Source organism: Loxodonta africana, chromosome X (genome assembly GCF_030014295.1).
Source record: "Loxodonta africana isolate mLoxAfr1 chromosome X, mLoxAfr1.hap2, whole genome shotgun sequence".
NCBI lineage: Eukaryota > Metazoa > Chordata > Mammalia > Proboscidea > Elephantidae > Loxodonta > Loxodonta africana.
The window spans coordinates 141238035-141264765 of record NC_087369.1 but is presented as its reverse complement, the minus strand read 5'-3'; the positions used below and the strand labels follow the sequence as shown (position 1 = coordinate 141264765).

Genomic DNA, 26731 nt, shown 5'->3' with positions numbered 1-26731 from the left:
GAACCCGGAGCAGGGGAGCAGAGCGTGCTGTTTTTTTTTTTTTCTTACCCTTCCCCGCGCGGTGCGTGGGTCTGAGGGTCCGCGGAGGTGCGGAGCGCAGAGCCTGGTTCGGCCCGCCCGGCGCGCTGTGTGGCGGGAGCCCTCCTCCTTCTCTTGCAACTCCTGGAGGAGTGCAGCGGGCTGTGCCCGGCGTCGGGAAGTGAGCTCCTGATCGCCTTCTCTCTAACGGTCGTCCCACACACACACTCCAGTCCCTCATAGTTGGTCTTCGCGCCTCGGAGCGCCCCTCCTCACCCGGCCCCTCCCACTGGACCCCTGTTCCCGCTCTCGTCAGCACCGCGGCATTCGCAGCCGGCTTCTTCCCTGGGGTCCCTGCTTGGGGGCGGAGAAGATGGCTGGCGGACGTCTGCTGTTGGGGGGCGACTTCCTGTCGCCGCCGCCGCTGCCCCCCCTCCCGCCGCCGCCGCTGCCGCCCCTCCCGCCGCCCCCGCCCGAGCCAGTGCTGGAGCAGTGGCGCTATAGCCACGAAAGCGACTGGCAGTGGGCTCTGCGGCGCAGCTTCATCTGCCGGCACCTGCACAGCTATCCCGGGGCTGCCCTCGACCAGCTCCTCGCACTTTCTGCTGCCTGGACCAACCACGTTTTCTTGGGCTGCAGGTGAGGCAGGGATGGGATCAAGTGGGGATGGGGGTCGGGTTAGGGGTGGAGGCCGGATACGGAGGAGGGCTTGGAGGTGCTGGAGGACACCAGAGGGCTCACTGTGGGGCTGGGGAGGGTGGCCGACCGAGGTGGCAAAGGATGACATAACAGCCCGAAGGGTGCGGGAATTGCGGGAGCGGCCCCTCCAGGGCCAGGGATGGAGATCACGCAGCACCTGGAACAGGGGGATTTTGAGGTGGTGGTTGTGGTGGTGGTTTTGGAGGGCGGGGAGATAATGAATAGCAGAGTCCCGACCTGCGTAGGGCCTTCCAAGGATGCGGTATCCGCAGAGAATATTCCACAGTCTGGGCTGCGAGGGCCTGCGGGGGAGGGGAGGAGACCCCGCGGTTCGAATCCTAGTCTCCTCCTGACCATTTTCTTCTTCCATCCCCTTTAAATCAAACACCTCCCTTCACTTGCAGCCCCCCCAGCTGGGTCTTCCTGTCTTCTGCTGGGGAGGCGGTTTGTTTGAGGTCTGAGCCGGTTTGTTTGAGGTCTGAGCCGAAGGGGTCCGCCTTGCTTGTAGGTTCGCACATATTGTGTCTGGACTCAAACAAAGAAATGAATACATCTGTTGTAAAAATGAATTGCCCTCCTTTGCCCTAAATAGGATAAGAAGAATTAACATTTGGCCTCTGAGTGAGATTTTTGTGTGTTTTTGCTTTCTTAGAACCTAGTGCGTTGGGAAGAGGCCTCTTTGAAAGCTCTTTGCTTTCAATGGAGACTGCGGTGTGGTTCCAACGCATTTCTTTTTAAAAACAGGCTGCTAGTGCCTCTGTCCTTCAGAACTCCCAAATAGGCTCTGTACTAGACTAACCATTCCTTTGATCAACTGGGAAGCTGCTTTTTTGACACTCCAGGCTCACTGAGGTTTTTTTTTTTAATCAGGAAAGATGAGAAATTCTGGAAAATGGTCAGATCACATTCATCCAATTCAGACCCAGGAATTACTCTATAACAAATGACTCTGTAACAGATGCAGGAAAAGAGGACTGTCCACTCCTACCCTTAATGATTGAATATGGCATTCAGTGTGATCCTTTGCTTTGCTCTCATCACAGACATTTTCTCCATCTTCTCTAGGTTAGCATAATTTCTACCTCCAGAGATAATGAATTTCACTGGAGGAACTGGTGACAACTGGGGAAGCCTCAGTAATTAATCAAGTCAGATAAATTTAATTGCCTTTCATTTAACTATGTTGTAAAGGTACTTTTATCCTATACTCATAAAAAAAGGTGTCCTTAATCTCACAAAAGGCCAAGGGGAACCCGAATCCTAAAAAAGAAAAAAAAATTTTTTTATATGCAAAAGGGGAATAAGCATCCTTTGTGTTCATAATAAATCTCACCTTAGCACTAGAATGTAAGCTCCTCTGGAACAAGGGATTTTGCTTTCACACTTTTACCATCAATGCCTAGAAGAGCACCTGCTGCATAATAGCTGCTCAGTAAATGTGTGTGGAGTGAATGGATGTATAGCTTTAAAATGTACAAAACTTTTGAAATCTTTATGATCTCATTTAATACTCAACAACAGCCTTGGGAATTAGGTGGTGTCTCATTTTCACAGCTAAAGCAGTGGAGGCCAAGAAGTTCAGTGACTTGTCCAGGGTCCCACAGTTGGGGCTAGGACCCAGGTCTTCTGATCTCAAGTATGATGGGGTGTCACTGAGGCACAGCTGTCGTATTTGGGGAGGATGAACCAGAAGTGAAAAGCAAGTAACTGGCACAAGCCACGTCGGTATATCTCAGGATTTCATTCCAAGAATATAACCAGGGCATTAAAAAACACGGACAAGGCCAGTAGTAAAACCCCATAAAACCAAACCTGTTGCTGTGGAGTCGATTCTGACACATGGCGACCCTGTGTGTTGCAGAGTGGAACTGCTGCATAGGATTTTCTTGACTGTAATCTTTATGGAAGCAGATTGCCAGGCCTTTCTTCCACAGTGCCGCTGGATGGGTTCAAACTGCCAACCTTTAGGTTAGTACTCGAACAGAAACCCTTTGTATCACTCAGGGACCTTAGGCCAACGGTAGTCTGTGTTAAAAGCTCCAGCCTCCAGGGTTTTGTTTTTTTTTTTTTTACTCTGTGTGCTACAGCATGTATACTATAGTCAGCGTGCCCCATTGTAGTTAGGTCAGTTCAGCCAATACAAGAATTGCCATAACATCATCAAATAGCTTAACTGAACAGAAATGTTCACATTATGTCTGATAACTTAGATATAAATAAAGCAAACCCAAGCTTGTTGCCACCGAGTTGATTCCGACTCATGGTGACCCTATAGGACAGAGTAGAACTGCCCGTAGGAGTTCCAAAGCTGTAATCTCTACGGAAGCAGACACATGTCTTTCTCCCTTGGAGTGGCTGGTGGGTCCAATCCACGACCTTTTGCTTAGCAGCTGAGCACCACCAGGACTCCTTGACTTAGATATAGGAGAAGGGAAAGGAACAATAAAGAATTTTGGAAACTGGGAACCAAGTGCAGTCTTCCACTTTAGACAGGCTTTATGTTAGCTGTCGTCTTCAGGTGGGAAAAGATCTATGCTCCAGCACTTGATGCTGACTTTGGCAGAACTCGTGTTTTCTGATCTGTTTTGTGATAGAATACTCTCCTTTTCTCTCAAGGGAGCTGCAGAGTACATGGTTAAATAGCCCTTTCTAAACTTAAATTAAGGATCCCTGGTGGCACAGTGGTTAAAGCACTAGGCTGCTAACCTGAAAGGTCGGCAGTTCAAACCCACCAGCCACTTACAGAAGAAAGATGTGTGTCTGCTTCCTCACAGGCTTGGAAATCCTATGGATAGTTCTACTCTGTCCTATAGGGTTGCTATGAGTTGGAATCAACTCGATGGCAATGGGTAAACTTAAATCGTTAATTTGTTGTTCAAGGCTCATCAGTTGGCTTTTAGAACAGCTATGAACAGTCTCATAAAGGGAACCCTTTGCACTTTTTCCCCCTCTGGCAGGGTGTGTATTGCATTTTAGTCAAGGCTGAAATAACTCCTAGGTCAAGGATACCTTTGAAAATTCTTTAATCGTAAGACAAAGCCAGAAGGAGCTCAAATGTGCAGGGAGGCAAACTATTTTTCATTCTTTCTGGTAATACTGGCAATTTCCAGGGAGCAAGTTTGAATATCTTCTTGTGACTATAACGGTGGTTCTCAGACTGACATGTGCATCAGAGCCACCTGTATGGCTTGTTAAAACAGATTGCTGGGCTTCACCCCAGAGTTTCTGATTCAGTAGGTCTGAGGTGGGGCCCGTGAATCTGCATTTTTAACAGGCTCCCAGGTGATGCTGATGCTGATACAGGGACCACACTGAGAAGCACTGCATTATAACATAAAATAAAGCAATATTTTCCAGTCTGCAGTTTTTAATCATTTTTTTCTCCATAGTCCAGGCAACCAAACCCATAGCTGTCAAGTGGATTCCGACTCATAGAGACCCTATAGGACAGAGTAGAACTGCCCGCATAGGGTTTCCAAGGCTGTAAATCTTTACGGAAGCAGACTGCCACATCTTTCTCTGCAGAGCCACTGGTGGTTTTGAACCATTGACCTTTCAGTTAGCAACCAAGTGCTTTAACCACTGCACCACGAGGGCTCCTCTCTAGGCAACCCAAAAGCTCAAATAGCTGAAATTGTTTCTCTTCACTTTTTCATTTGTCTGTTTTGTAAAAGTAAACAGCCCATCATGATTTTTTTCTGCAAGCAATTTCAAAGGTTTTGTGGCTAATGTAAAGTTAGTAGTCTCCTAATCAACTACATCTACAGCACTTAAATAATTATTCATACAAACTCCTAGGGAACTGTGCAATTTTTACTTAAAAAAAGAGTAGATTGTATATATATATATATATATATCTAATAAAACAGAACATTCCGTTTTCTAACCATTCTTAATAGGAGTAGAAGCAGTATCCTGGCCTACTCATCTTTGATGAGATATTAATTAATAGGGAAGATAGAGCTTAAAACAAAACCAGCCTTGCTGGTGTTTGAAAAGGTAGATGCTGGCTGGGCTTATGTTGTGAAATTAATTTCTCATATGGTAGATAGAGTGCATAAGTCTGACTTATGTGGTGGTTCAGTGGTACAATTCTCACCTTCCATGCTGGAGATCCAGGTTCAGTTCCCAGCCAATGCACCTGTAACGCAGTTACCACCCATCTGTCAGTGGAGGCTTGTGTGGTGGTATAATGCTGAACAGCTTTCGGTGGAGCAGCGTCCAGACTAAGAAAGACTAGGAAGAAAGGCCTGGTGATCTACTTCCAAAGAGCAGCTAGTGAAAGCCCTGTGGATCACAGCAGTTTGATCCAGTTGTGCATGGGGTTGCCATGTGTCTGGAAGCTAACAAAAGAAGCTAACAACAACAAGCAGCGTAAGTCTCCAGCTAATGAAGTATGAATGAGAGCTTTTGAAAGATTACCAATAATCTGGTTGTATGTTATTCACTTATGATGTAAGAAGTCTTACAGTTAGTTTTGAGTAAATAATTTTATAACTGGAAACCCTAATTTTTGCATACTGTTCAAATCTCAGCTTTTTTATTTGGACCTAGTGGAGCAGTTTAATATATTAAAAATATTTCCTAAGCATGGTGGGAAAAATTAAATGGCATCCTAGTTTCCAAAAGCTTGGTACATTATAAGCTGCCTTTGAGAACCCTGAAGACCTGTTGGGGCTTTTTGTTTTTCTTTTTTAAGCATTTACAACCAAATGGGGAAATTAACAGACTTAATTATATAATATGTATGCATCTTAAAATTATTAGTCTTGCCTTAATGGTACTTTACATCATGGTCCCTCCATAAGATAGAATACTGTATAGCCATTAAAACTCACGATAATGACATAGAGAAAATATTTATGATATAATAAATTAAAAACAACCCCCCCCCACCAGATTGCAAATTAACACAGATGCTCTGATTGTGATTTAGGGTTGGTAGTAGTATGGAAAGCATAGGAAAAGGAGTAAAAGATAAATCCCAAAATGATATCGGTGGTTGAGATTGTAGGTGCTTTTCTATGTGGGTTTCCTAAAACACCTGGAGAAAAAGTGTTACTATTAAATACACTATGGAAATTGAGTAATAAAAGCTTTGCTACTTTGGCTTATTTCAAATTTGTGGAACCACTTCTTTATCCCTGAATAACTACTCTCTGGAGAATTATAGAAATAGGAATGAAATCCTGGTGGTGGTCTTATGGAAGACTCTAGATTAATTTTTGCATTGTTCTTTGAATAGTACGGTGTTAAAAACTATACATCTTTTCCATTATTATTCCTGCTGGTTAGGCTTCTTTGGTGTTATGGCTGCCTAATAAAAGACTGAGAAGCTGACTGTGTTGACAACCTACGCAGGGGTTTATTTTTATAGCCTATGGGTGATGTTGAATTTCGTGGCAGATATAATGAATAGGGGAACAGTACAAAGGTATAATCATTACTAATGCTAGCAGAAACCTAGAAGTAGAGTGAGTGCTCATGAAGTGAGCCCCAAATGCATCATTCATGCACCCCGTATGACATGTCATTTACAGTTGTACACTGTGTTTGGAATTATGCTCTAATTGAAGGTCTGGAGAGAGCAATTTTGACTGAAATTCCAGGTGAGTAGCTTGGTTGCAATAACAATCTAGGTAGACTTCATCTCATTTTCATATATGTATATATATATTTTTTTTTTCATCTCACACCTTAGAAATTGGACCCCCAAATCTGAATGGAAGTGAGAGAATGTATAACATTTTTAGGCTAAACTTTCTGAAGTTCATGAATGAAAGTAAATGAAAATGAAATTACTTTTGGTATTTAAATACCAGTGCAGCAGCGACAGTTACTAGTAGGAAGTGCAGGTTACAGCTGCGCTAGCTTTTGGTAAGCTGTCTGGGGATCCTTATCTTCTGTGCTTTGCAAGGAAACATGTCTGCTGAGTGTGAAACCTTTTGTGCTGGAAGTGGAAATTGTTACCCCCTTCAAGTTCAGCACCTATTCATGTAAAGGCGTGATAGTTAACTCATTTTCAGAACTTTCTTCTCAGACGCTACCATGGATCTCTATAGGTAGTACCCCCTGAAAGGCTCTGAAGGTAGAGAGGGTAAACAGGTACCCATGATAACCAAACCTTACTTCACATGAGCCCATACTTTTGTTTCTCTGCAGTAAAATGATACTCTCAAGCAGCCAGGCTACTTCATAAGGAGCCATTTAAAAATTCTGTATTTTGAAACTTCTTATTATGGAAAACAAAAACGAAAGAAGAGAGAATAGCTTAATGATGTACCCATCACTCAGCTTCTGCAATTACCAACAGTTTGTTATGTTATCCTTCTTATTTCTTCTCTCCTGTCCGTACTTCTTTTGTGGGGTCTAGTCTGGAGCACATTGAAGAGAATCCTGGCATCATTTCACCTGTAAATACTGAAGTATGTATCTAAGGATCTTTAAAAGCAGTCACGATACCATTATTCACGCGCAACAACATTAACAATTTTTAAATATCATCCAGTGCCTAGCCTATGTCCCATTTTTTTCCATTTGTCTCAAAAATGTTTTTTTTATTTTATTTTTTTTACAGTTGGTTTGTTTGATTCAGGATCCAAACACGGTCCACACATTATATTTGGCTGATATGTCTCCTTTAAGCTATAACCGTCTCCCTCTCCTTTTATTTTCATGCTATTTATTTGATGGAAGGAACTGGGGTGTCATATAGTGTTTCCATCCTTCTGGATTGGGCTGATTATATCCTTGTGGTAATGTTTAACATGTTTATCTCCCCCTCTAAGTTCCTATAAACTGGGAGTTAGTGGCTTGGTTAGGTTCAGGTTCAATTATTTGGTGGGCGAGAGTACGTTATAGATAGTGTTGGATCGCATCTGGGGCACATGTCTGATGACTCCATTTTTAGTGATTATAAAGTTCCCCATCGACTGTTTTGTAATAGATATTTTTATTGAGATAATTGTAGGTTCACATGCAGTTGTAGGAAGTAATACGGAGAGATCCTGTATATACTTTACCCAGTTTCCCCCAATGGTAACATTTTGTAAAATTACAGTATAATATCACAACCAGGATAATGACTTTGTTATAATCCATTGATCTTAATCAAATTCCCCCAGTTTTATAAGTACTCATTTACATGTGTATATTTAATTCTATATGAGTTATCACATGTGTACATTCACGTGTTCACCATCACAGTCAAGACACTGAACAGTTCCAGTACTATAAGGAATCCTCGCGTTGCCCTGTTGTAACCACATCCGCCTCCCTCCCACCCTTATATAGCATTGCATGTATCAATAGTTCATTCCTTTTGATTGCTGAGTAGTGTTCCATGGTATGTCTGTACCAGAGTTTGTTTTGCCATTCACCTGTTGAAGGATGTCTGGGCTCTTTCCAGCTTTGGGCTATTATGAGTAAAGCTGCTGTGAACGTTTGCATACAAGTATTTGTGTGAATGTAAGTTTTCATTTTTCTGGGATAAATTTCCACGAGTGTGATTGCTGGGTCATATGGTAATTGCATATTTAGTTTTATAAGAGATTGCCAAATTGTTTTCCAGAGTGGCTGTCCCATTTTGCATCCCCACCAGCAATGTGTGAGTGATTCAGTTTCTCCACATCCTTGTCAGCATTTGGTGTTGTCACCAGTTTTTATTGTGTCCATTCTGAAGTGTGTAGTGATATCATTGTGGGTTTTTTTGTTTTAAGGTAATTATTAGTATCTACACGCTAAGCTTTTTTTGGTGGTAAAATGTATATAACAAAACATTTGCCACGGTAACCATTTTCACATGTACAACTCAGCGACATTAATTACGTTCACCATGTTGTACGGTCATCACCACAATCCGTTTCCGAATTTTTCCATCATACTTAGTGCCCCTTAAGCAGTAATTCCCCCTTTCTCCCTCCCACTCACCCCTGCTAACCATTAATAAACTTCAGTCTTTTTGCATTTTCCTAGTCTAGATACTTCACGTAAGTGGGATCGTACAGTATTTTCTCCTTTTGCTTCTGGCTTATTTCACTCAGCATAATGTTTTCAAGGTTCATCCATGCCATACCATGTATCAGAACTTCATTTCTCTTTATGGCTGAATAATATTCCATTGTGTGAATATACCCCATTTTGTCTACCCATTTATCTATTGATGGACAACTGGGTTGTTGCCACCTTTTGGCTATTGTGAATAGTGCTGCAATGTTGGTGCACAAGTATTTGTGTCCCTGCTTTCAAGTCTTTTGAGAATATACCTAGGGATGGAATTGCTGGGTCATATGATAATTCTATGTTTACCTTTTTGAGGAAGCACCAAACTGTTTTCCACAGAAGCCGTGTACCATTTTGCATTCCCGCCAGCAATGGCTGAGGGTTACAGTTTTCTCCACGTCCTCACCAGTCATCGTGGTTTTAAGTTGCATTTTTCTGATGGCTAATGTTGAACATCTTTTCATGTGCCTATTTGTCATGTACTGGGTATATCTCCTCTTTGGTGAAATGTTCTGTTCATGTCCTTTGTCCATGTTATAATTGGGTTTTTTGTTTGTTTTTTACTGTTGAGTTCTGAGAGGTCTTCATATGTTCTTGTACTAGACTTCTGTTGGATGTGTGGTTTGCAGATATTTTCTCCCAGTCTGTAGGTTGTCTTTTCATCCACTTTACAAGGTTCTTCAAAAGCAAAAGTTTTTAATTTTGATGAGGCCCTTTTTTTTTCATATCAGTTTTCTCTTTCATGGGTCACTCTTTTGTGATCAAGTTTAAGAGCTGTTTGCATTGCTTTTGTACCTTTGTCAACAATCAGTTGTGCATATTAGTGTGGGTCTGTTTCTGGGTTCTACTCCATCAACTTTTCACCTAACAGCTTTAGCAGTCACTGATGATCATTGCTATGAGTTGGAATCGACTCTATAGGAGCGGTTTTGGTTTTGGTTTTTGGATGATCATTGCCTGGATTTATTATTTCATTGTGTTGCAGAGTGATAGTGGTGTATCATTCCTTCATTTATTAGTGAAATGCCTCTTTAAAAGATTTTCCCTCATCACCTCTCTGTTGTTGCTCTGAGGTACACTTCGTACAGGAAAACTCAGGATAAATGCTTGCCTTCTTTGTTTACTATTTACCTGTTTTTAGAGTAATGACTTGATTTCCTACCATCTTGCAAATGTGACCAATAATGATTGTTTAAGTATCATTATGAACTCATGGATTCCTTAAAGCATGTGCGATATGTTTTAATCCTTTGTAGTTATTGTTCTTATTGACACTTACTTTGGCTCACTTTTGCCAGTGGGAGTCTATTCAAATTGGCTTCTGAGTCCTTCTTTTGACATACCCCTGTGGTCTTTGACAGCTTCCTTGTCGCCAGGCACAAGAAGATCTCCCAAGCTCATCTTAAACATTTCCTGCTCCAGACCTGGATTCAGCTGTTTCTCTAAGGACCTCGATTCCTTTGAGTGGGAAGTACAGAGGTCACAATCTGGATATTAACAACCCAGCAGCTCTTAACACTTATTACTCTAGACCATTTACTGGACAGAGCTAGAATATATATACGTGTGTATTAGAAAGAGAAAAATAAATCATGAGTTTATACTGATATTTTCAATTCAAATTAAAGATAATGTCCTTACTTAAATTTCTTGATTTTTAGATTTGTATGTCTCATGCTGAAAAAGCTTGGTTCTAATGACAGTAACATAATTACTCATTTGATAGGAAAATAATTTGATAGGTAAGTATTTTGGGGCAGATTCTTCCGTTTTATATCCAAGATACTCTGTTGATAAGGTCCTGTGGGAGCAATTTTAAGACTGGCTCATTTAGAAGCTTTTTTAAAAACTACATTCTTATTTGTTTTAACAGTAGATTATATTAATTTAAATAGGTACAGCCCACGCTTGATGGAAAAAATTCTCCAAATGGCCGAAGGTATTGATATTGGGGAGATGCCTTCATATGATCTGATGCTGTCCAAATCTTCCAAAGGTCAAAAACGCCACCTCTCAACGTGTGACGGTGAGTATACTTGTTTCTGGAAGGTGGGATTTGAAGAAACAACATGGCTTTTTTTTGTTGTTGTTTGTTTTAATAATATGAGTGTGGTATATGGTTTTAAATAACATTGGGTTTTACACAGATGTAAAAGAGTTTTAACTTTCAGTTATTTACCCTTTTTTTGGAGACTGCTAAATAGAATCGAAAACTAAGAATACTGAAGTCAGACTATAATGCTATGCTTGAAGTCCGTGCCATGGTGCCTTCCTCCAAATAGAACACCTTATACTGTGATCATTTGCATATCTAAGTAATTAAATCCTCTTGGATGGGTCCAAATATGGGCCAGCTTTCTACTGAACAGTGTTACAGGGAGGAAGCTCTAGCAGAATGTCTGCTATAGCCTCAATCCAGAGGTCTTCTACAGCTTTAGATTTGGTATCCCCCACAACCCATTAGTTTCTAGCTGTCGTTTCTTCTAAAAATAAAATACAGCAAGCACCTTGTCATGCAGAAGTGGTCAGGACTAAGAATTTGAGGTTGAAACTTTCGGGATCTTTTGGTAATTCTTTTATTTGATTTTCAGTCACAACTATGTAAAACACCATCATAGAGTCACTCACCTCTGATACAAAAGAGAAAGGGTTTGTGAATGCCTCTGGTCATCATCTCTGTTGCATTAGAGCCAGCTGTTCCATGTGCACTCCTTAAGAAGTGAGCTTTTCAGCACAAAAAAAAAACCCAAAAAATGAAACCCAGTGCTGTCGAGTCGATTCCGACTCACAGCGACCCTACAGTTTCAGCACAGGTGGTGTGAAATTATACTCGAACAATCCTACACTGCTTTGAGTATACTTCACCTGTGTTTAACCCATTCGCTGTGAAAGCATCTACCAGTCATGCATGGTGGTGACCTGCATGCCTGAGTCAATGGTATATTTTCTAACAAGAGTCTTACCTTACACGTGGAAGGACAGGGAATGTCCCTCTTTATGCTGGGACCCTACATTGATATTTGAGTCCTTTCACCTAAAGGTTTTGTGGTGGGAAATATCTTGTACCAACAGTGCAGCTTGCAGATAATTTGGTTGGTACTGTTTTCCTGCTTGGTTCTTTTTAAATATTCCCTTTTTAATGAATTGTAAATTTCACTCATTCTATAGGTCAAAATCCTCCTAAAAAGCAAGCCGGTTCAAAATTCCATGCGAGACCTCGTTTTGAGCCTGTACATTTTGTAGCTAGTAGTTCAAAAGATGAAAGACAGGAAGATCCTTGTGGCCCTCAAACAAAAGAGGTAAATGAACAAACACATTTTGCCAGCATGCCAAGAGACATCTACCAAGATTATACTCAAGACTCTTTCAGTATACAAGATGGGAATTCTCAGTATTGTGATTCGTCAGGATTTATTTTCACAAAAGACCAGCCTGTAACAGCCAACATGTGTTTTGACAGTGGAAACCCTGCTCCAAGCAGCACATCACAGCAGGCTAACTCTCAGTCAGCTCCCGAGCCTTCACCATCACAGACATTTCCTGAGTCAGTGGTAGCCGAGAAGCAGTATTTTATTGAAAAGTTAACTGCGACTATCTGGAAGAACCTTTCTAATCCAGAGATGACTTCTGGATCTGATAAAATTAATTATACATATATGTTAACTCGTTGTATTCAGGCCTGTAAGACAAATCCTGAGTATATATACACCCCTCTAAAAGAAATCCCTCCTGCCGACATCCCGAAAAATAAAAAACTTCTAATAGATGGTTACGCTTGTGAAGTTAGGTGCCAAAATATCTACTTAACTACAGGTTATGCTGGAAGCAAAAATGGATCCAGGGATCGAGCTACTGAACTAGCTATAAAACTCTTGCAGAAACGCATTGAAGTTAGAGTTGTCCGACGGAAATTCAAGCACACAATTGGAGAGGACCTTGTGGTGTGTCAGATTGGCATGCCTTCTTATGACTTTCCTCCAGCTCTGAAACCACCAGAAGAGCTGGTGGTGCTGGCTAAAGATGCTTCTGGGCAGCCGATATTTAATGCTTCTGCCAAACACTGGACCAATTTTGTCCTAACGGAAAATGCAAACGATGCAATTGGCATCCTTAACAATTCTGCCTCGTACAACAAGATGTCAGTTGAATACAAATATGAGATGATGCCAAATCGCACATGGCGTTGTCAGGTGTTTTTGCAAGATCACTGCTTAGCCGAAGGTTATGGAACCAAAAAAACAAGCAAGCATGCAGCTGCTGATGAGGCTTTGAAGATTCTTCAAAAAACTCAACCCACTTACCCATCTGTCAAAAGTTCACAATGCCAAACAGGCTCTTCACCCAGGGGATCTGGGAAGAAGAAAGACATAAAGGATCTCGTGGTTTATGAGAATTCTTCAAATCCTGTGTGCACACTGAACGACACAGCTCAGTTTAACCGGATGACAGTTGAATACGTCTATGAGAGAATGACAGGCCTGCGGTGGAAATGCAAGGTGATTCTAGAGAGTGAAGTAATTGCCGAAGCAGTTGGGGTGAAGAAAACTGTCAAGTATGAAGCTGCTGGGGAAGCTGTGAAAACCCTCAAAAAGACCCAGCCGACTGTCATTAACAACTTGAAGAAAGGAGCTGTTGAAGATGTGATTTCCAGAAATGAAATTCAGGGCCGCTCAGCAGAGGAGGCTTACAAACAACAAATCAAAGAAGATAACATTGGAAATCAGCTGCTGAGGAAGATGGGTTGGACGGGGGGTGGGCTAGGTAAATCTGGAGAGGGCATCCGGGAGCCGATCTCTGTCAAAGAACAGCATAAGCGAGAAGGGCTCGGTCTTGATGTAGAGAGAGTAAATAAAATTGCCAAGCGAGATATTGAACAGATCATCAGAAATTATGCCCGCTCCGAGAGCCACTCAGATTTGACTTTCTCTACGGAGCTGACTAATGATGAGCGGAAGCAAATACACCAGATTGCCCAGAAATACGGCCTGAAGAGTAAGTCTCACGGGGTGGGCCACGATAGGTACCTGGTGGTAGGTAGAAAAAGGCGGAAGGAAGACCTACTCGATCAGCTCAAACAGGAAGGCCAAGTGGGGCATTATGAGCTTGTAATGCCTCAAGCAAATTGAGCTCTTACTAATTGATTTTGTAAATGCCTAATGAGGCAGATTTATTAATTAAACTGAAGAGATATGTTTTCTGGTTGCAGAGTATATTCCTTCTTAAGATGTTTCACTTTGTTCATTTCATGTAGTGCTTTATTGGATATCGGAACCTGGAGAATTCTGTCCGCTTGTATTAGCTTAATCCAGAAGATGATACTGTGCAGTTACTGTTTGTGTCTTTGATATTGCTGTGGCCCTTGAATTTTAGCAGTTTGTACAAGCAAGACCCCATATCCAAATGGAATTTTACTCTGAGAAAGAAGTTCTCATTTTAAAGGGCATAGCACAGCAATCTGCAAACCATATGTAAAGTTGCTATTGACTACAGTAAAACTATAGTCTTACTGCCAGAACTGTGGAAGATGTCAGATCATTTTGTATTATCTGTTTTCATCTTTGTGTGAAGCTAGCTGTAGAATGTTTAACAGTAAATTGTGCTGTACATGTAAATGTCCTTACCAACTAAATGATGTAAAACTTTCTTAAAGTAATTTTAGTGTTCATTTATTTATAACTTCTGCCATATGATTTCCAGAATATCGGGAGTGATTTACTGTATCTTGTGATATATGGGTTTTAACAAATTCTAGTCTTCATGCTGAGAGAGCACTTCTTGAGAGAGCAATTGAAAGGATTCAAAAACGGTTTGATTCAGTCCGAAGAAAGGAAGCTTGAACTGTTTGTTCTTGGTGCCTTGCAGAGAGACTCGCAGCAAGTCTCCATTGTAGCTTTCCCAGGGTTTGGCTGTGCAGCACGTCCAAAGCAACCCAACCACAGCTGTGGTAGAGCTTGGTGGAAAAGACTGAAGGGGACATTGGTGCTTTGATGAAAAGGTCAGTTGGCTGGTCCCTCTCTCAAAAAGCTTATTAAGCCTCAAAAGCCAACTTTGTAACATATTTAAAACTGCTATTTTCGCTTATTTCTGGAATGTAAAAAAAAATGTATAAAAAGAATTAGTGTATGCTTCCAGAATAAAAGGAGCCGGAGTTGATCAAAATGGTGGTGTGCTTATTTCTAGGCAGCAACCTAGTAAGGACACTTTGGGTCTTTGGAGAAGGGAAGTAGTGCTTGCACAAAATATTTCAACACCAGAACACACGTGGATGAACATGACTTAGCAGACAGGAACAACTAGTCAGTCACTCATTACAGGTTTCTTATGGACCGACATGCTGGCTACAGTCAAATCTTAGGCTGTTCACTCCTACATGATTTTGTTTTTGTATTGCAGATAAATCAAGTATAACTTTACCTGTAACAGCACAGATGAATATTGACAGTTAACCATCTCCAGTGGGATGCTGTTCAGAACGGTGTCTAAAACATTGAGCACCACGCTTGACAAGTGATTGGTCACAATAAAGAGTAATTTTCTTTTCCTCTCCTTATTTATACTTAAAATTTATATATTAACATTAATATTTAATTTGTAAACATTGTAGCTAAGTCAGTATTTTTTCAACGTAAGGGATTAACTTCACATCTGGATGTCTGTAACTGGTAGTCACCTACAGTGACTAACCATGTATGCTATTTGCTTTCCACTGCCTCATTCTCCACGGTGTGTGGCCTTTTGTTAGGAAGAGACACAAAGTATGCATTTCATTTTGGTCAACTTAATATTTCCATAATGACATAGGGAACTAAGCTGAAGTCTTAATAAATTTTACAGGAGTTAAGTTTTTTTTCTTTTAACCTACAAGGTTCATGCTAACCTTGAGAACCTACAGTTCAATTAGTGAATGAAAACAGCTTAGTCTTCAATTCTCTGAGTAAGGGTGGCTTTAGGGATTAAGGGACATGAAACCTTCAGTCATTTTTTTCTTTGTATGTCTTTCCTCTCCAAAATGATTTTTTTTGGCAGGATGGAGTAAGGAAATTTATATATAATTCTGGTTTGGTTAGATGAGTCCAACAGAATATTAATGAAGTTATAGTTAAGAAGGTTCTCAAATAACTGTGCCAAGTATATACAGATTTGGCTCCTGGGTTCAAGGGGTCGAGTTTCTTAACTTCTTAAGGTCAGCTTTGGGACTGGTGCAGAGTTAGGGCGAAGTCACGGAACTCTGCTTGGGAATAAATATTTTGAGAAATGGGGTTGACGAGAATCAGCTGCTAACAACCTTGCTGTTACATTTTGCCCCCTTACCATTGGTTCCTGTATTTCCTCTCTGCAATAGCAGTCATTTTTAACCCAGTAACCTTGCTATAAAACCTAGAGGTGAATGAGCAGTTTCAAGTTTTAATTACTTAAATACATTGTAATACTGAGGAACTAGCTCTGCTTTCAGTTAAATATAGCATTAAGTCTCAGAGATCTACTTTTCAGATTTCTTTCCTCTCCTTTGATTGCAAAATGAATGGAAATCTCATCCATTCTGTTGGGATTCTTTTTTTAGTAGTGTTACGATGCACTGACTTCAGTAACCCCTGGAGCTGGAGATGGGTCCTAAATAAAGGACTCTAATTACAACTTTGGTTCTTCATCAAACCCCCTTCCTCACATCAGCAGGTGTGGAATTGAGGGCTCAAGTTCAAATCTGCCTGCTATTTGAAAAGGGACCTCTCAAATCGATTTTAATTAACTTTGTTATAATTACATGCAGGCAGCCTGTGGTGTTTGTAAAAAAATAAAGGCAAATTAGCATTAAATGTTCAAATGGATGGTTTGTGGTGTCTTTGACCGTGGGTATGATGCTTTTGAGATGTCAGCTTGTTGGGTCTCTGTTGTAAGGTTTTAAAAGGATTAGCCTGTGAAATTGCTTGGGAATAGTATTTCTTAGGAGGTATATAAAAGAAAAAGGTATTATTAAATCTGTCCACTCCCAATCTCACCTTTAATTTTTTTTGTATGATTAACAATGTCAAAATATTTAGGATACCTGGCCACCCCAAAACCAAACCCAGTGCCGTCGAGTTGATTCCGACTCATAGCGAGCCTATAGGACAGAGTAGGACTGCCCGATAGTTTCCAAGGAACGCCTGGCAGATTTGAACTGCCAAACTCTTGGTTAGCAGCAGTAGCACTTAACCACTACGCCACCAGAGTTTCCTACCCGGCCACAGCAGGGTGAAAAAATGAATGTAAAACGAATCCACCAAATAAGGACCCAGTTGATGTGGTTCTGCTTTGAAGCAAACATGGAATTGACCAAAAGGTATTTTCTCCTAGGTGCAACAAACCATGAACGTGTATTCTGTATAGACTGACGCCCCCCCATTGAGGTTTAAGTACCAAGTCTTAAAGGAAGAGTGGGGTACATGCACCAATAAGGATTTAGTTTAATTTCATTTAGCCCCTTAAACAAGTACCAAGAGAACCTGTGACAGTATTCACAAAGTCACTGTTAAGATGAGAAGGGCTGTTCCTCAGAAGGAAGTTTTGTTTGAACGAGGTGATTAAGGATACCTGTATATACTCCCAACCTTTACATAGGCTTTAAAACACATTTTGTAATAGTTTGGTACTGTTTGCTTTTAAGCTAGGGCTTTTAAAGAGGTGGGATGTCAGGATCAAGTTAAATCTTGGTATCTCAAGGCTCTGGCAAATATCCAAGTTTATCCCCCCCATCACAATTGTATTCCCTTGATTAACCATAATATATACTAAAGTGTTTAAAAGTTTTATATTCTGTTAAAAGGTTTAAAAGGAAGTGTTAACACTTACGACTGAACAGAAAAAAAAAAGGTTCTCTCCATTGTATTCTCTTTTCTACTCCCAGAATCAACATTTTTCTTTTATTATAATGCTTAAGGGGGGAAATAAGTATTATACCTTGACTACAAAATTTTACGGTTATTTTTATTTACAAGTTTTGAAAAATGTACATTTTTTACATGGGTTACTTGTGCAAAGTTAGATTTAGAAGAGTGATAAATGCACAAAAGGTGACAATGGAACGTTAGACAAAACATTTACAAGCCTTGTCCCACACTGCTACTTAAAGGAACTGTATATCTGAAAGTATAGTCAAAGAAAAATTACAGAATGCTAAAAGGGAAAAAAACTAAAGCATGCAGCAGTAACTCAGGTTTTGAGTGGGAAATAGTTTGCCAAGGATATGCTCCCTTCCTTGGAGTAAATCAAACTGAAAAAAGATGGAGAGTTTATTTATCTAGGACAGTACTGCTCCTTTAAAAAGGTTAAAGGATCTCCAACTTTCCCTAGCTGAAAAACTAATGATTGTTCCCGTTCCTCGCTCCCACACCTCTTTACAAAGCAAAAACCCAGAAGACTTCAGTATTCGGAAGCTTATCATGGGTAGTCCAGTCAATCCTCACAAGGAGAGGATGTGTCAGTTACTACAATTGCTGCACTCCTTTGGCTGAGTCCTTTAGCATTCTCCTTCCTACCATCAAACTCATAGTAGTTGGATTTTAGTATTAGGATCTTTAGGCTCCAGTGCTCTTTTAAAATGGGTTTATATGGATTTGTTTCCATATTTTTTGTAGGCCATATTCCAAACACATGCACTTCTAAATCCAACATAAGTGAAGGACCAGCCAGGATGAAACACTTCAGCAATCATTTTGTTAAAAACAACATCCTGGTTGTCAACCTATGCATAAGCACCACTTGTATAACGATTCACTTTAAAAGCTTAGTGTAAAGTACAGTAACACAACACTGCCCTAAGACTGGAGATGAAATACTACAGAAAAGGAATGAAGCATTTGTGAGTTTTGCAAGTAACCCAGGTACAGTACATTTGAATTCATAGAGGGTGTTTTCTGATGTTCAAGGAGAGGGTAGAAAGGATAGGAAAAGCTTGGCAAGGGACGACAGAAACAGCACAACAGCTATTTTTCTTTTAATAAAGTAAATGTAATGACAGTGAGGCATAGGAACATGACGAACATATATTTTCCTTATGACCATCTTCTTCTTTTGCTGCACCTGGGTCAACAATCACGCCAGCTCTGTTCTACTATTGCAGAAACACGCTTTTCATATTCCCGCTTGTTCTCCTGGTACAGCTGAGCGGCCTGGCTGTTTGCTGGACTATTGGGATTGGGTTCATCCAATAGAGACTATAGAGACAATTTTTTAAATGTCAGTTCCTCAGTGCAAAAAATAAATCCGGAACAAACACAGCTATTTTATAAGGTAGTGATACTCGGCGGATGGCCCTAAGTGACAGCTGGGTTTGCTCTCTTTATCATAAAAAAAAAAAATCTTTATCATAGGGTTACATTAATCTGCCAGGAGCTAGGCAAATGTATAGTCTGTTTTCTGGTGACATGGATCCTAATGACCTATAAAGTAAAAAAGCTTTGGCCAAAAGAAAAAAACGTCTATTAAGTTAGACTTTTAAAAACAGTTGCTAATATAAACACATCAAGGGGCACGGTCACGTTAAAGAAAATTCACCTGTATGGATGTTAAAATGGAAGACACATCATAGGTTGGACTCCAACGGTTTTGAAGTATGTCCAGACATATACTACCATCTGCATAGACTAAGAGAATGGAAGTAGGTACATTAAACATGACAAAACCATTAAGGTTTTAACATAGTTAAGGTAAATATAGGCAGTAATACTTTGCTTTTGAGGTTTAACAAGATGCCTGAGCTACCTCCCAATTAGTTTCTTAAAAAGATGAGTCATAGTCATTACTAGTCAAATAATCAGAATGATCAGAGAATGTCAAATGTGATCAGTATAAAACTGGAAGATACTTAGTGCTCCTTCTGAGAAGACTGATTGCCCTATTATCCAGGAAATGATACATATTTTCTAACAGGGTCTCTAGCCATCCATAGATCTGTGGGAAATTCATTCCACCAAATTTAGAAGCTATATTTCCTATCACACAACACCCAAAGGATAGCTCAGAGTTCACGAAACTTCATTTTAGCATAAAGATAAAAATATCTGATACCCTGGAAAATACTAACCTGAACTGAAGGCAAGCTTTTCTAGGCTTACTACTAGACAAAAAGCAAAATGATAAGTTAGAACCACCTGTAGCATTTTTCTAGTGTCCTGCATACGTGGCCCTCCACCACAGAATCTGATGTTCAGTAGGTCTGGAGTGGGGCCAGCTCACCTGCATTTATAAAATGTGCCCTGGCGATTCTGATATGCACCCGGAGTTGAAAACCTGTTCTAAATGCTAGTGAAAAGAACCACCACACAAGACTACCCCAACCTGGTCTAACATGAACAGCAAACCTCAAGAGCATCCTTGGTTTAGTTTAATAAGCAAACGATAATCAAAACCAGGAGGCTCTCAGACTCCAAGCAAAAGGAAAGTACCTTCGCTACTTCAGTTCTAGGTCTAGAGATGCAGACAGCAAAAGGCCCCCATGAACAAGTTCAGCTTTCAGGAAACAGCAAGTTGCCTAAACAAATACTCAGGTACTACAGACAAATAGGAAATGTGGAATGCCTCCATAATAAACATTATAGTAGTTTAAAATACTGCATTAAAGGTGATACTTGCCATTTGGATGAAACATCTTAGAGACAAATCTAACTGTAGGTGGTTTATTCGGATATTCTTCAGTGAATTCTATTGTAAGCTTAAATGTTCCTGTAGTCAGAAAGGAAAGGTTTAAGAAAATGTATCTATCAGTACTTTGTTTTTAATGCTATGCAACTTTTTTAAAGTGTCAAACGAAATAATGTAGAGATGTAGGGTGGAGAGGAAAGAGAGACCAGTTGAGAAATACATCTCCAGGAATTGCTCTAAAAACAGGTATGTTAACAACCACCACCCAAACAAAGGTGATTTTTTTTTCTTTTGCCATTATTCTCCCCCAAACTGACAGATAGCCATCTTAAACATAAAACCGCCTGCAGGATAACTTTAGCCAAAGTGACAGTAAAACTGGAGCCAAAATTGGGCCTTCTTCCTTTAGAAGACTGAAAGACCTCAAAGGCCTATTTTAGTCAGCTGCCATCTTAAACTCTCCAATGGACTAGGAAGAATGAGAGCACAAAGGTTAAAAAAAAAAACAATGCTAAAAATAAAATTCAACAATCAAATTATTTTAAAAAACCATACGATTCCCTATCCCTAGGAGAGAAGGGGAATAGTTTTAAGTGTGTGCACTGGTTCCTTTTCATGTAATAGTGACTCTGTAATGAAAACTTAATTGATCATAAGCCAAAAAAACCTTCCCAGTTGCTCTCAAAAACCCTAAATGTGACTCACAAGGTACTTCACTATAAAATCAACTCAGTTATTCACACTAATGGAGGGAACTCATGACAGAAATAACAAAAAAAAAATCCTACTTGGTTGAAATTGCAGTAATATCTCCAGGAAACTTTCTACTATTGAAATGAATTTGTTTTTCTTGAATATGTGTCAACCTAAGGTAGCAGGAGGCTCTAAAGCATAGTATCCTCTGAATATTTAGAAGTCTAAGCTTTAAATAACTGAAAATTTAAGCCTCACCATTGTGGACACAATCTGTACTGACTTTGTTCATCTTCCTGAGGAGATTAACAAAAAAAAAAAAGCCCCAATGCCGTCGAGTTATCTCCGACTCACAGTGACCCTACAGGTTAGAGTAGAACTGCCCCATAGGGTTTCCAAGGCTGTAAATCTTTACAGAAGCAGACTGCCACATCTTTCTCCTGCGGAGCTGCCTGTGGGTTCAAACTGCTGACATTTAGGTTCACGGCCAAGAGTGCTTAGCCACTGTGCCACCAGGGCTCCTCCATCTATACACCAGGACCAGGGAAATTATGTGCATGTGTTCAATGGCAGGTATATGGCAATACGGATGATACAGTTAAACTGGAGAGTCTATGTTCTGCCTAAAGCATTCACAAATACAATTTTTTAAAAATAGTATGTTGGCCAAAGAAAATACTTCTGCAGCTGTTTTCTGCCATTTGGCCCCCAGTTTGTGACCCCTGAGGAAAAAATACATGTACTTAAAAAATGTTGATGGCTGAAAAATCTGATTTTTAAAATACCCAAATACTCTTCACCACAGGACTTATTTACCTTAGGAACACCCTTAGTGATTTTAAGTGATTACTTTTTTACAAAGATTTATACCCAAATTCGTAAGAATATATCTATTAGAAAAAACAAATGCTGTTACCTTACCTTGTCTATTAACAATTTTTAGGTGATGTGATGAAGAATATGATATTCCATAACCTTTGTATTCAGCATATATACCAAGATATTTTGATGAGGAAGCATTTTCCCCAATGGGAACATACTCCTCTTACTTCAAGTGTGTAAAATACTTTTAAGAGTTCCTTTTCTTAAGATTTCATCTCTTTAACTAGGGCCTGGCTGTTCCAGAAACTTCCACTACAAGTGGTTTTCAAGGAAGAAGCAAAAGTACTTTGGGAGCTGTTCATTCATATATAATACACTAGAAACAGTAAAATCAGGTATGGCACTTGTCCTTAATCAGTCACTTCCAGTGAACTCCCTAAGTGTAAATTTAAAAAAAAATTTTTTTAAATAAAGAGGTGTTCAAAATATGGTCAAAATATTTTTATAGCCATGGTTAGTGTCCTAGCCACCTGAGGAAATATCCATGGATATCAGGCCATTCAAGAGAATGAATCAGAAAAGTGTAGTGTCATTTAGCCCGAGTAATTCCTTTTAATTCCTTTCAGTAATGCCAGGTTGGAGACACACATCATCAAAAATAGAGGCAGTAATGTCAAGGGGAAGGTCCAGGTAGATAATGGATTCCATAAGTACCTTTGCAATTCATACCACTTAAAACAAGAGAAGCACCCTTGAAATATTTAAGTACCTAACCCCCAGAAAAGTGATGTACTATTAAAAAAGCTGTGCCCAGCATAAAGCAGTCTGAGTAAAATGAGAAGGAAAAAAGAAGCCAGTGAAAACTAAGCCTGCTAGAGCTAAAGCAAATACGCAGTTAATCTGCACATAAAGCTCAGGTATAAAGAACTAGATACCCATCTAGTAGAGGAAAATTAAGTCTAGCTAGCTCTTGCTATGGATCAGTTCAAATGATTAACTGCACCCAATAGCATGCTCTTAGAATCGCTTTCTCTTGCTGTCATTTCTGTTCATTGCAGCATTGAAGAGCAGTGATATTTACCCAGGGAGTGAAGGTAAAGAAGCAGCTAAGAGTATCCAGGTGACTGTCTACAGTTTCTCAGGGCAATGTGAGTATGTGAGACAAATTATAGAACTGGTTCATATCGACCTACCTCACAACCTGGTAGGGACTGGTACCATCAGAAAGCAATCGAACTTGACAACATTAGTATGTGCTAAGTAGTTTGCAGAAATGTTTTTGTTCCTACCTTCAAACCAAGTTATGGGCATATATGTAAAATGCTGCGTGACTAAAGGAAGGTAAATCATTGAGAAAAAAATTACAGAAAGATCCTTTATTTTTTTTTAAAATACCTTCAATATTAAAGAATTGCACAAGTAGAACTAAACCGTCAGTAGTTCAAATTCTTTTAACCGTCTTTTAAATGTATTCAGCTTTTCAATAACTAAACACAAACACACACACAAATGTAATGTCATTTATCAATGTCAATTTCTTGGTTGTGACATTGTAGTATAGTTATTCGAGATGTGATCAAAGGAGGGTGGAACTGGGTGAAGGGTATACAAGGGTCTCTCTGTATTGTTTCTTACAACTGCACATGAATCTGTAATTATCTCAAAATAGTTCTGAAAAATCTTTAGAAATCAATTAACATGCTTGTTTTTAAAAATTAAACTAGGTTAAGTCATGTACTATAATAAATTACATGTAGTATCTCCAAGTAGGTTGGACACTGGTCAGGAGGGTACATTAAGGCTAACCTCAATTCTGAAGCAGCTTTCAGATTACTGACCACAGTCTTGTTCAAAGCACACACTTAAAAATAAGAAACAATGTTATACTCAAATCGGCCATCAAGACCATCTTAGTGAGGCTGACAGGCATCCAATGAGATTGTAGAGACCAGACAGTTGTGTGCAAGGGATACTTGCATCCATTCAACATCCAACAAACACATATTAAGCACCTGCTGAACAGTTCCTGCCCTTGGGAGCAGAAATCTGAATTAGATGGTCTCTAAGGTCTCTGACTCTACCAGCAACTGGTTGGGTTTAAACTAACTGGGCATCTTGATAGGGAGCTGCGTTTAGCAAGATCACAGCCCAAACCTCAGAAATCCTTAAGCACCGTAAGTACTATGGTGCTCCTCTTAGCAAGTACCTGCCTCACCCAGATTTTAAAAGAAAAACAAACGACGAAAAAAAGGTTCAGTTCTACTTAAGCAGACAATAGCCAGGACAACCCGCCACATACTGGGTTCCACTCAAGCCCTTAGTCGGCAGAGGCTAGGGAGAGGCAGGTCCCTAAGTAGGAGGCACCTCCAGGATGACTGGGAACCCTTTCCCCAGTTGAGCAGGCTCCTGAAAGGTGGGTAAAGAAACTCGCTCTTACCATCCTCAAAGGGGGTCCCTTCGGGCCTGCAATAGAGAGAAAAACAGTCAGTTCCCGCTTAAGGGGTTCTTGTGCTCCCGGGCACATTTTAGGAGATAGCTATTCCAAGCTCTGCCACCTCCACCCCTGGTAAACCACCGTCTCCTGGGTCGGAAAGCCATCGTAAATGACAGTTTCGGGTTCGGAAACCCAGTGCAGGCCGCAGAACCAAACCGCCACCATTCCCCGCTTCGCCCCCCTTAGAACCCCAAACGGTTCCTCTGGCAGCGGGAATTGAGCTAATCGAGGTACAGGCTCCGGGGAGGCGCCTAGGCCTGGCAACCCCAAACATTTTCTCTCTTGCCCTCCGTCTTCGTGAGAAGCCTGGACCGGAGGACAGATGGAGCCAGCTCGCCTTCAGCATGTCTCGCAACCGCTGGGAACGCAGACTCACCCGAAAATGACCGCGTTCCAAACCATAATGTTGTTCTCGGATGGGGCCCCGCTGACTCCAGCTGGAGGATCCTCCTGCAACCTTCAGAAAAGCAAGCAGCGGCGCCTGAATCCCGCGCTCGCGGCCGCGGCCGGCTGCCCCCGGCGTGCCCACCCTGCCAGGGGACCCGCCCTGCGCCCCGTTTGGCAGCCCCCGGCCTGGGCTGGCCCTCCCGCTTTACCTCTTGAAGTCCCTCATGAGGCGCCGCCGAGCCGGGGTGGACATATCTCGAGTGGGGTCAGGGGTGGGGCATACACCGGGGTCTCTGCTTCCCGCGGAGGCTGAGGAGGCCGAGGAAGCTGAAGAAGCCGAAACCGGCGACGAAGAAGCGCCCAGAGGTACGGCAGAACCTCTACGGAGTCGAGGGTCAGTCTGGCGCCGACTAAGCACCACCCCGGAGTAGACGGGGGCTGAACCAACCTGAAAGAAAAGAGAGGGGGGACTGGAACGGCGAGCCGGACAGGCCGTACCAAGACGGGGCGGGGGGGGGGAAGGGTGCGCAGCCGAAGGTGCTTACGTCATGACACCCCAGCAGGAGGAAGGGAGTGCCGGCAAGGTCCGGCGGTGAGAGGCAAACTGCAGGGCCAAACGAAAGGCCCAGATTCACTAGGGTTTCCAGGTGGAGTGGGCTCCAGCTCCACCCGCCAATTCTAAAACGAACACTTGGAGGCTTTTTTCTTTTTAAAGACCAGATCATTTATTACAGTGCGCACTCTGGCTGGCGGGGGGAGAAGACTGGAAGCCCCAAACTAGAGGAGGAAGGAGTGGGCGGAGGCAAAACTGGTTTCCAAAAAGCGGGAACTCTAGGGTGCACACCACTGCGGACACAGGCAGCGGGGTGGGGTGGGGAGTGGGCGGGTTAAAATCACTGAAAATCAAAGGAATGAATCGGACTGTGACAATGAAAGGGGGCTGTGGGCTAACATTCGGGTCCCAACGTCTAGGCCAATGATCACTCCAAAGCGCAGTAAAATGATGTTGTGTGTCTTGGGAGAGGGAATGAAAGCTTAAGGCGAACAGAAAGAAGTTTTAGCTCCGGGCACTCACGATTTGGCTCTGGAACCACATTTTCCCTTGGCAATTCAACAAGCCAAGTGGCTACTGTATGCTCAGAAGAGTCCAAGGTATGAGAACATCCAGTTGCAGAGAATTGGAAGGGCAATAGGTCTCAAGGAAAAGTAACCATAAGATGCAGGTGGAAAAGCTGCAGGTTTCAGGAAAGAGTCACGGTTAGTACGCAGACCTGCAAAAGCAAGGAAAGTTATAAAGAATATTTTTTAAAGGTCAACCCAAAATAATTTAGAAGGTATGCAAAATACACATTTAAGAAATATTGAAAATATCAGAAAGGTAGGTTTGAGTTAAGTCATGGAGTGTTTTGAGGACAAAGCTAATAGATTGCTCAGAAGGTAATTGAGCAGGGCAGTGACATGGTTTGATCTGTGCTTGGGCAGCTGAATCAGACGCTGGTCCCAGGAGAACAGCTAGGAGACCCTTGCAGTATTCTAGGTGAGAGATACTGAATCAGGCAGTGACAGTAAAAACGAAGCAGAGGGAATGAATGGAGACAACTTGGCAACAGATTGAATGTGAAGGCAAGAGAGAAGGTGTCAACAACGGCTGGAGTTCTAATCCCCAAGATAACTGGAGGGTTGGAAGTGCCATTAACAGAATTAGAGAATACTGGGGAAGGGACAAGTTTAGGAGAGGAAACTTGGGGACTTACTGAGTTCATGGGACTGGTGGGACATCCAGGTGAAGATGTCCAGAAGATATCAGATGTGCAGAAATTTGTTTATAACATAGGCAGGAGGATTTGACAATGGTAGTGATTCTAGCTGCTGTTTAACAACAGGCACCTTCATGGCCAAGGATTTATATCTCCTGTTGAACAGATCAGTTAAGGCAAGTCTCCCTAATAACATCACATATGGCTGAAGTGGGAAGGGGGTACAAAAATAAATAGATAA

The 26731-nt window shown here is 41.3% G+C and overlaps 2 protein-coding genes across 3 annotated transcripts; one reads left to right on the top strand and one right to left on the bottom strand.

Annotated features, from left to right (window-relative positions):
- On the top strand, positions 1 to 19088 carry NKRF (NFKB repressing factor). Its single transcript, XM_010594666.3, has 3 exons — positions 1 to 657; positions 10614 to 10744; positions 11887 to 19088. The coding sequence occupies exons 1-3, from the start codon at positions 392 to 394 to the stop codon at positions 13842 to 13844; spliced, it is 2355 nt and encodes a 784-aa protein (XP_010592968.2). The 5' UTR covers positions 1 to 391; the 3' UTR covers positions 13845 to 19088.
- Positions 18676 to 25201, bottom strand: UBE2A (ubiquitin conjugating enzyme E2 A). Of its 2 annotated transcripts, XM_003414781.4 has the most exons (6): positions 24943 to 25196; positions 24723 to 24803; positions 24290 to 24315; positions 20329 to 20418; positions 19252 to 19340; positions 18676 to 18911 (listed from the first exon to the last, which is right to left on the bottom strand). In XM_003414781.4, exons 1-6 carry the CDS (start codon positions 24984 to 24986, stop codon positions 18783 to 18785), a joined length of 459 nt encoding a protein of 152 aa, XP_003414829.1. In that variant the 5' UTR covers positions 24987 to 25196; the 3' UTR covers positions 18676 to 18782. The 2 variants fall into 2 exon arrangements, with proteins under 2 accessions (XP_003414829.1, XP_023409630.1); XM_023553862.2 differs by lacking the exon at positions 20329 to 20418 and having other exon boundaries at positions 24943 to 25201.
- Positions 25202 to 26731: the final 1530 nt, after the last annotated feature.

Coding starts and splice junctions, on each gene's coding strand:
- UBE2A (XM_003414781.4), bottom strand. CDS start 24,986: ATGTCCACCCCGGCTCGGCGGCGCCTCATGAGGGACTTCAAGAG. Junction 24,316..24,722: donor TGGAACGCGGTCATTTTCGG/GTGAGTCTGCGT, acceptor TCTCTATTGCAG/GCCCGAAGGGACCCCCTTTG. Junction 19,341..20,328: donor TAAGATGTTTCATCCAAATG/GCAAGTATCACC, acceptor CCATTCTCTTAG/TCTATGCAGATGGTAGTATA.
- NKRF (XM_010594666.3), top strand. CDS start 392: ATGGCTGGCGGACGTCTGCTGTTGGGGGGCGACTTCCTGTCGCCGCCG. Junction 658..10,613: donor CACGTTTTCTTGGGCTGCAG/GTGAGGCAGGGA, acceptor TAATTTAAATAG/GTACAGCCCACGCTTGATGG. Junction 10,745..11,886: donor CCACCTCTCAACGTGTGACG/GTGAGTATACTT, acceptor CTCATTCTATAG/GTCAAAATCCTCCTAAAAAG.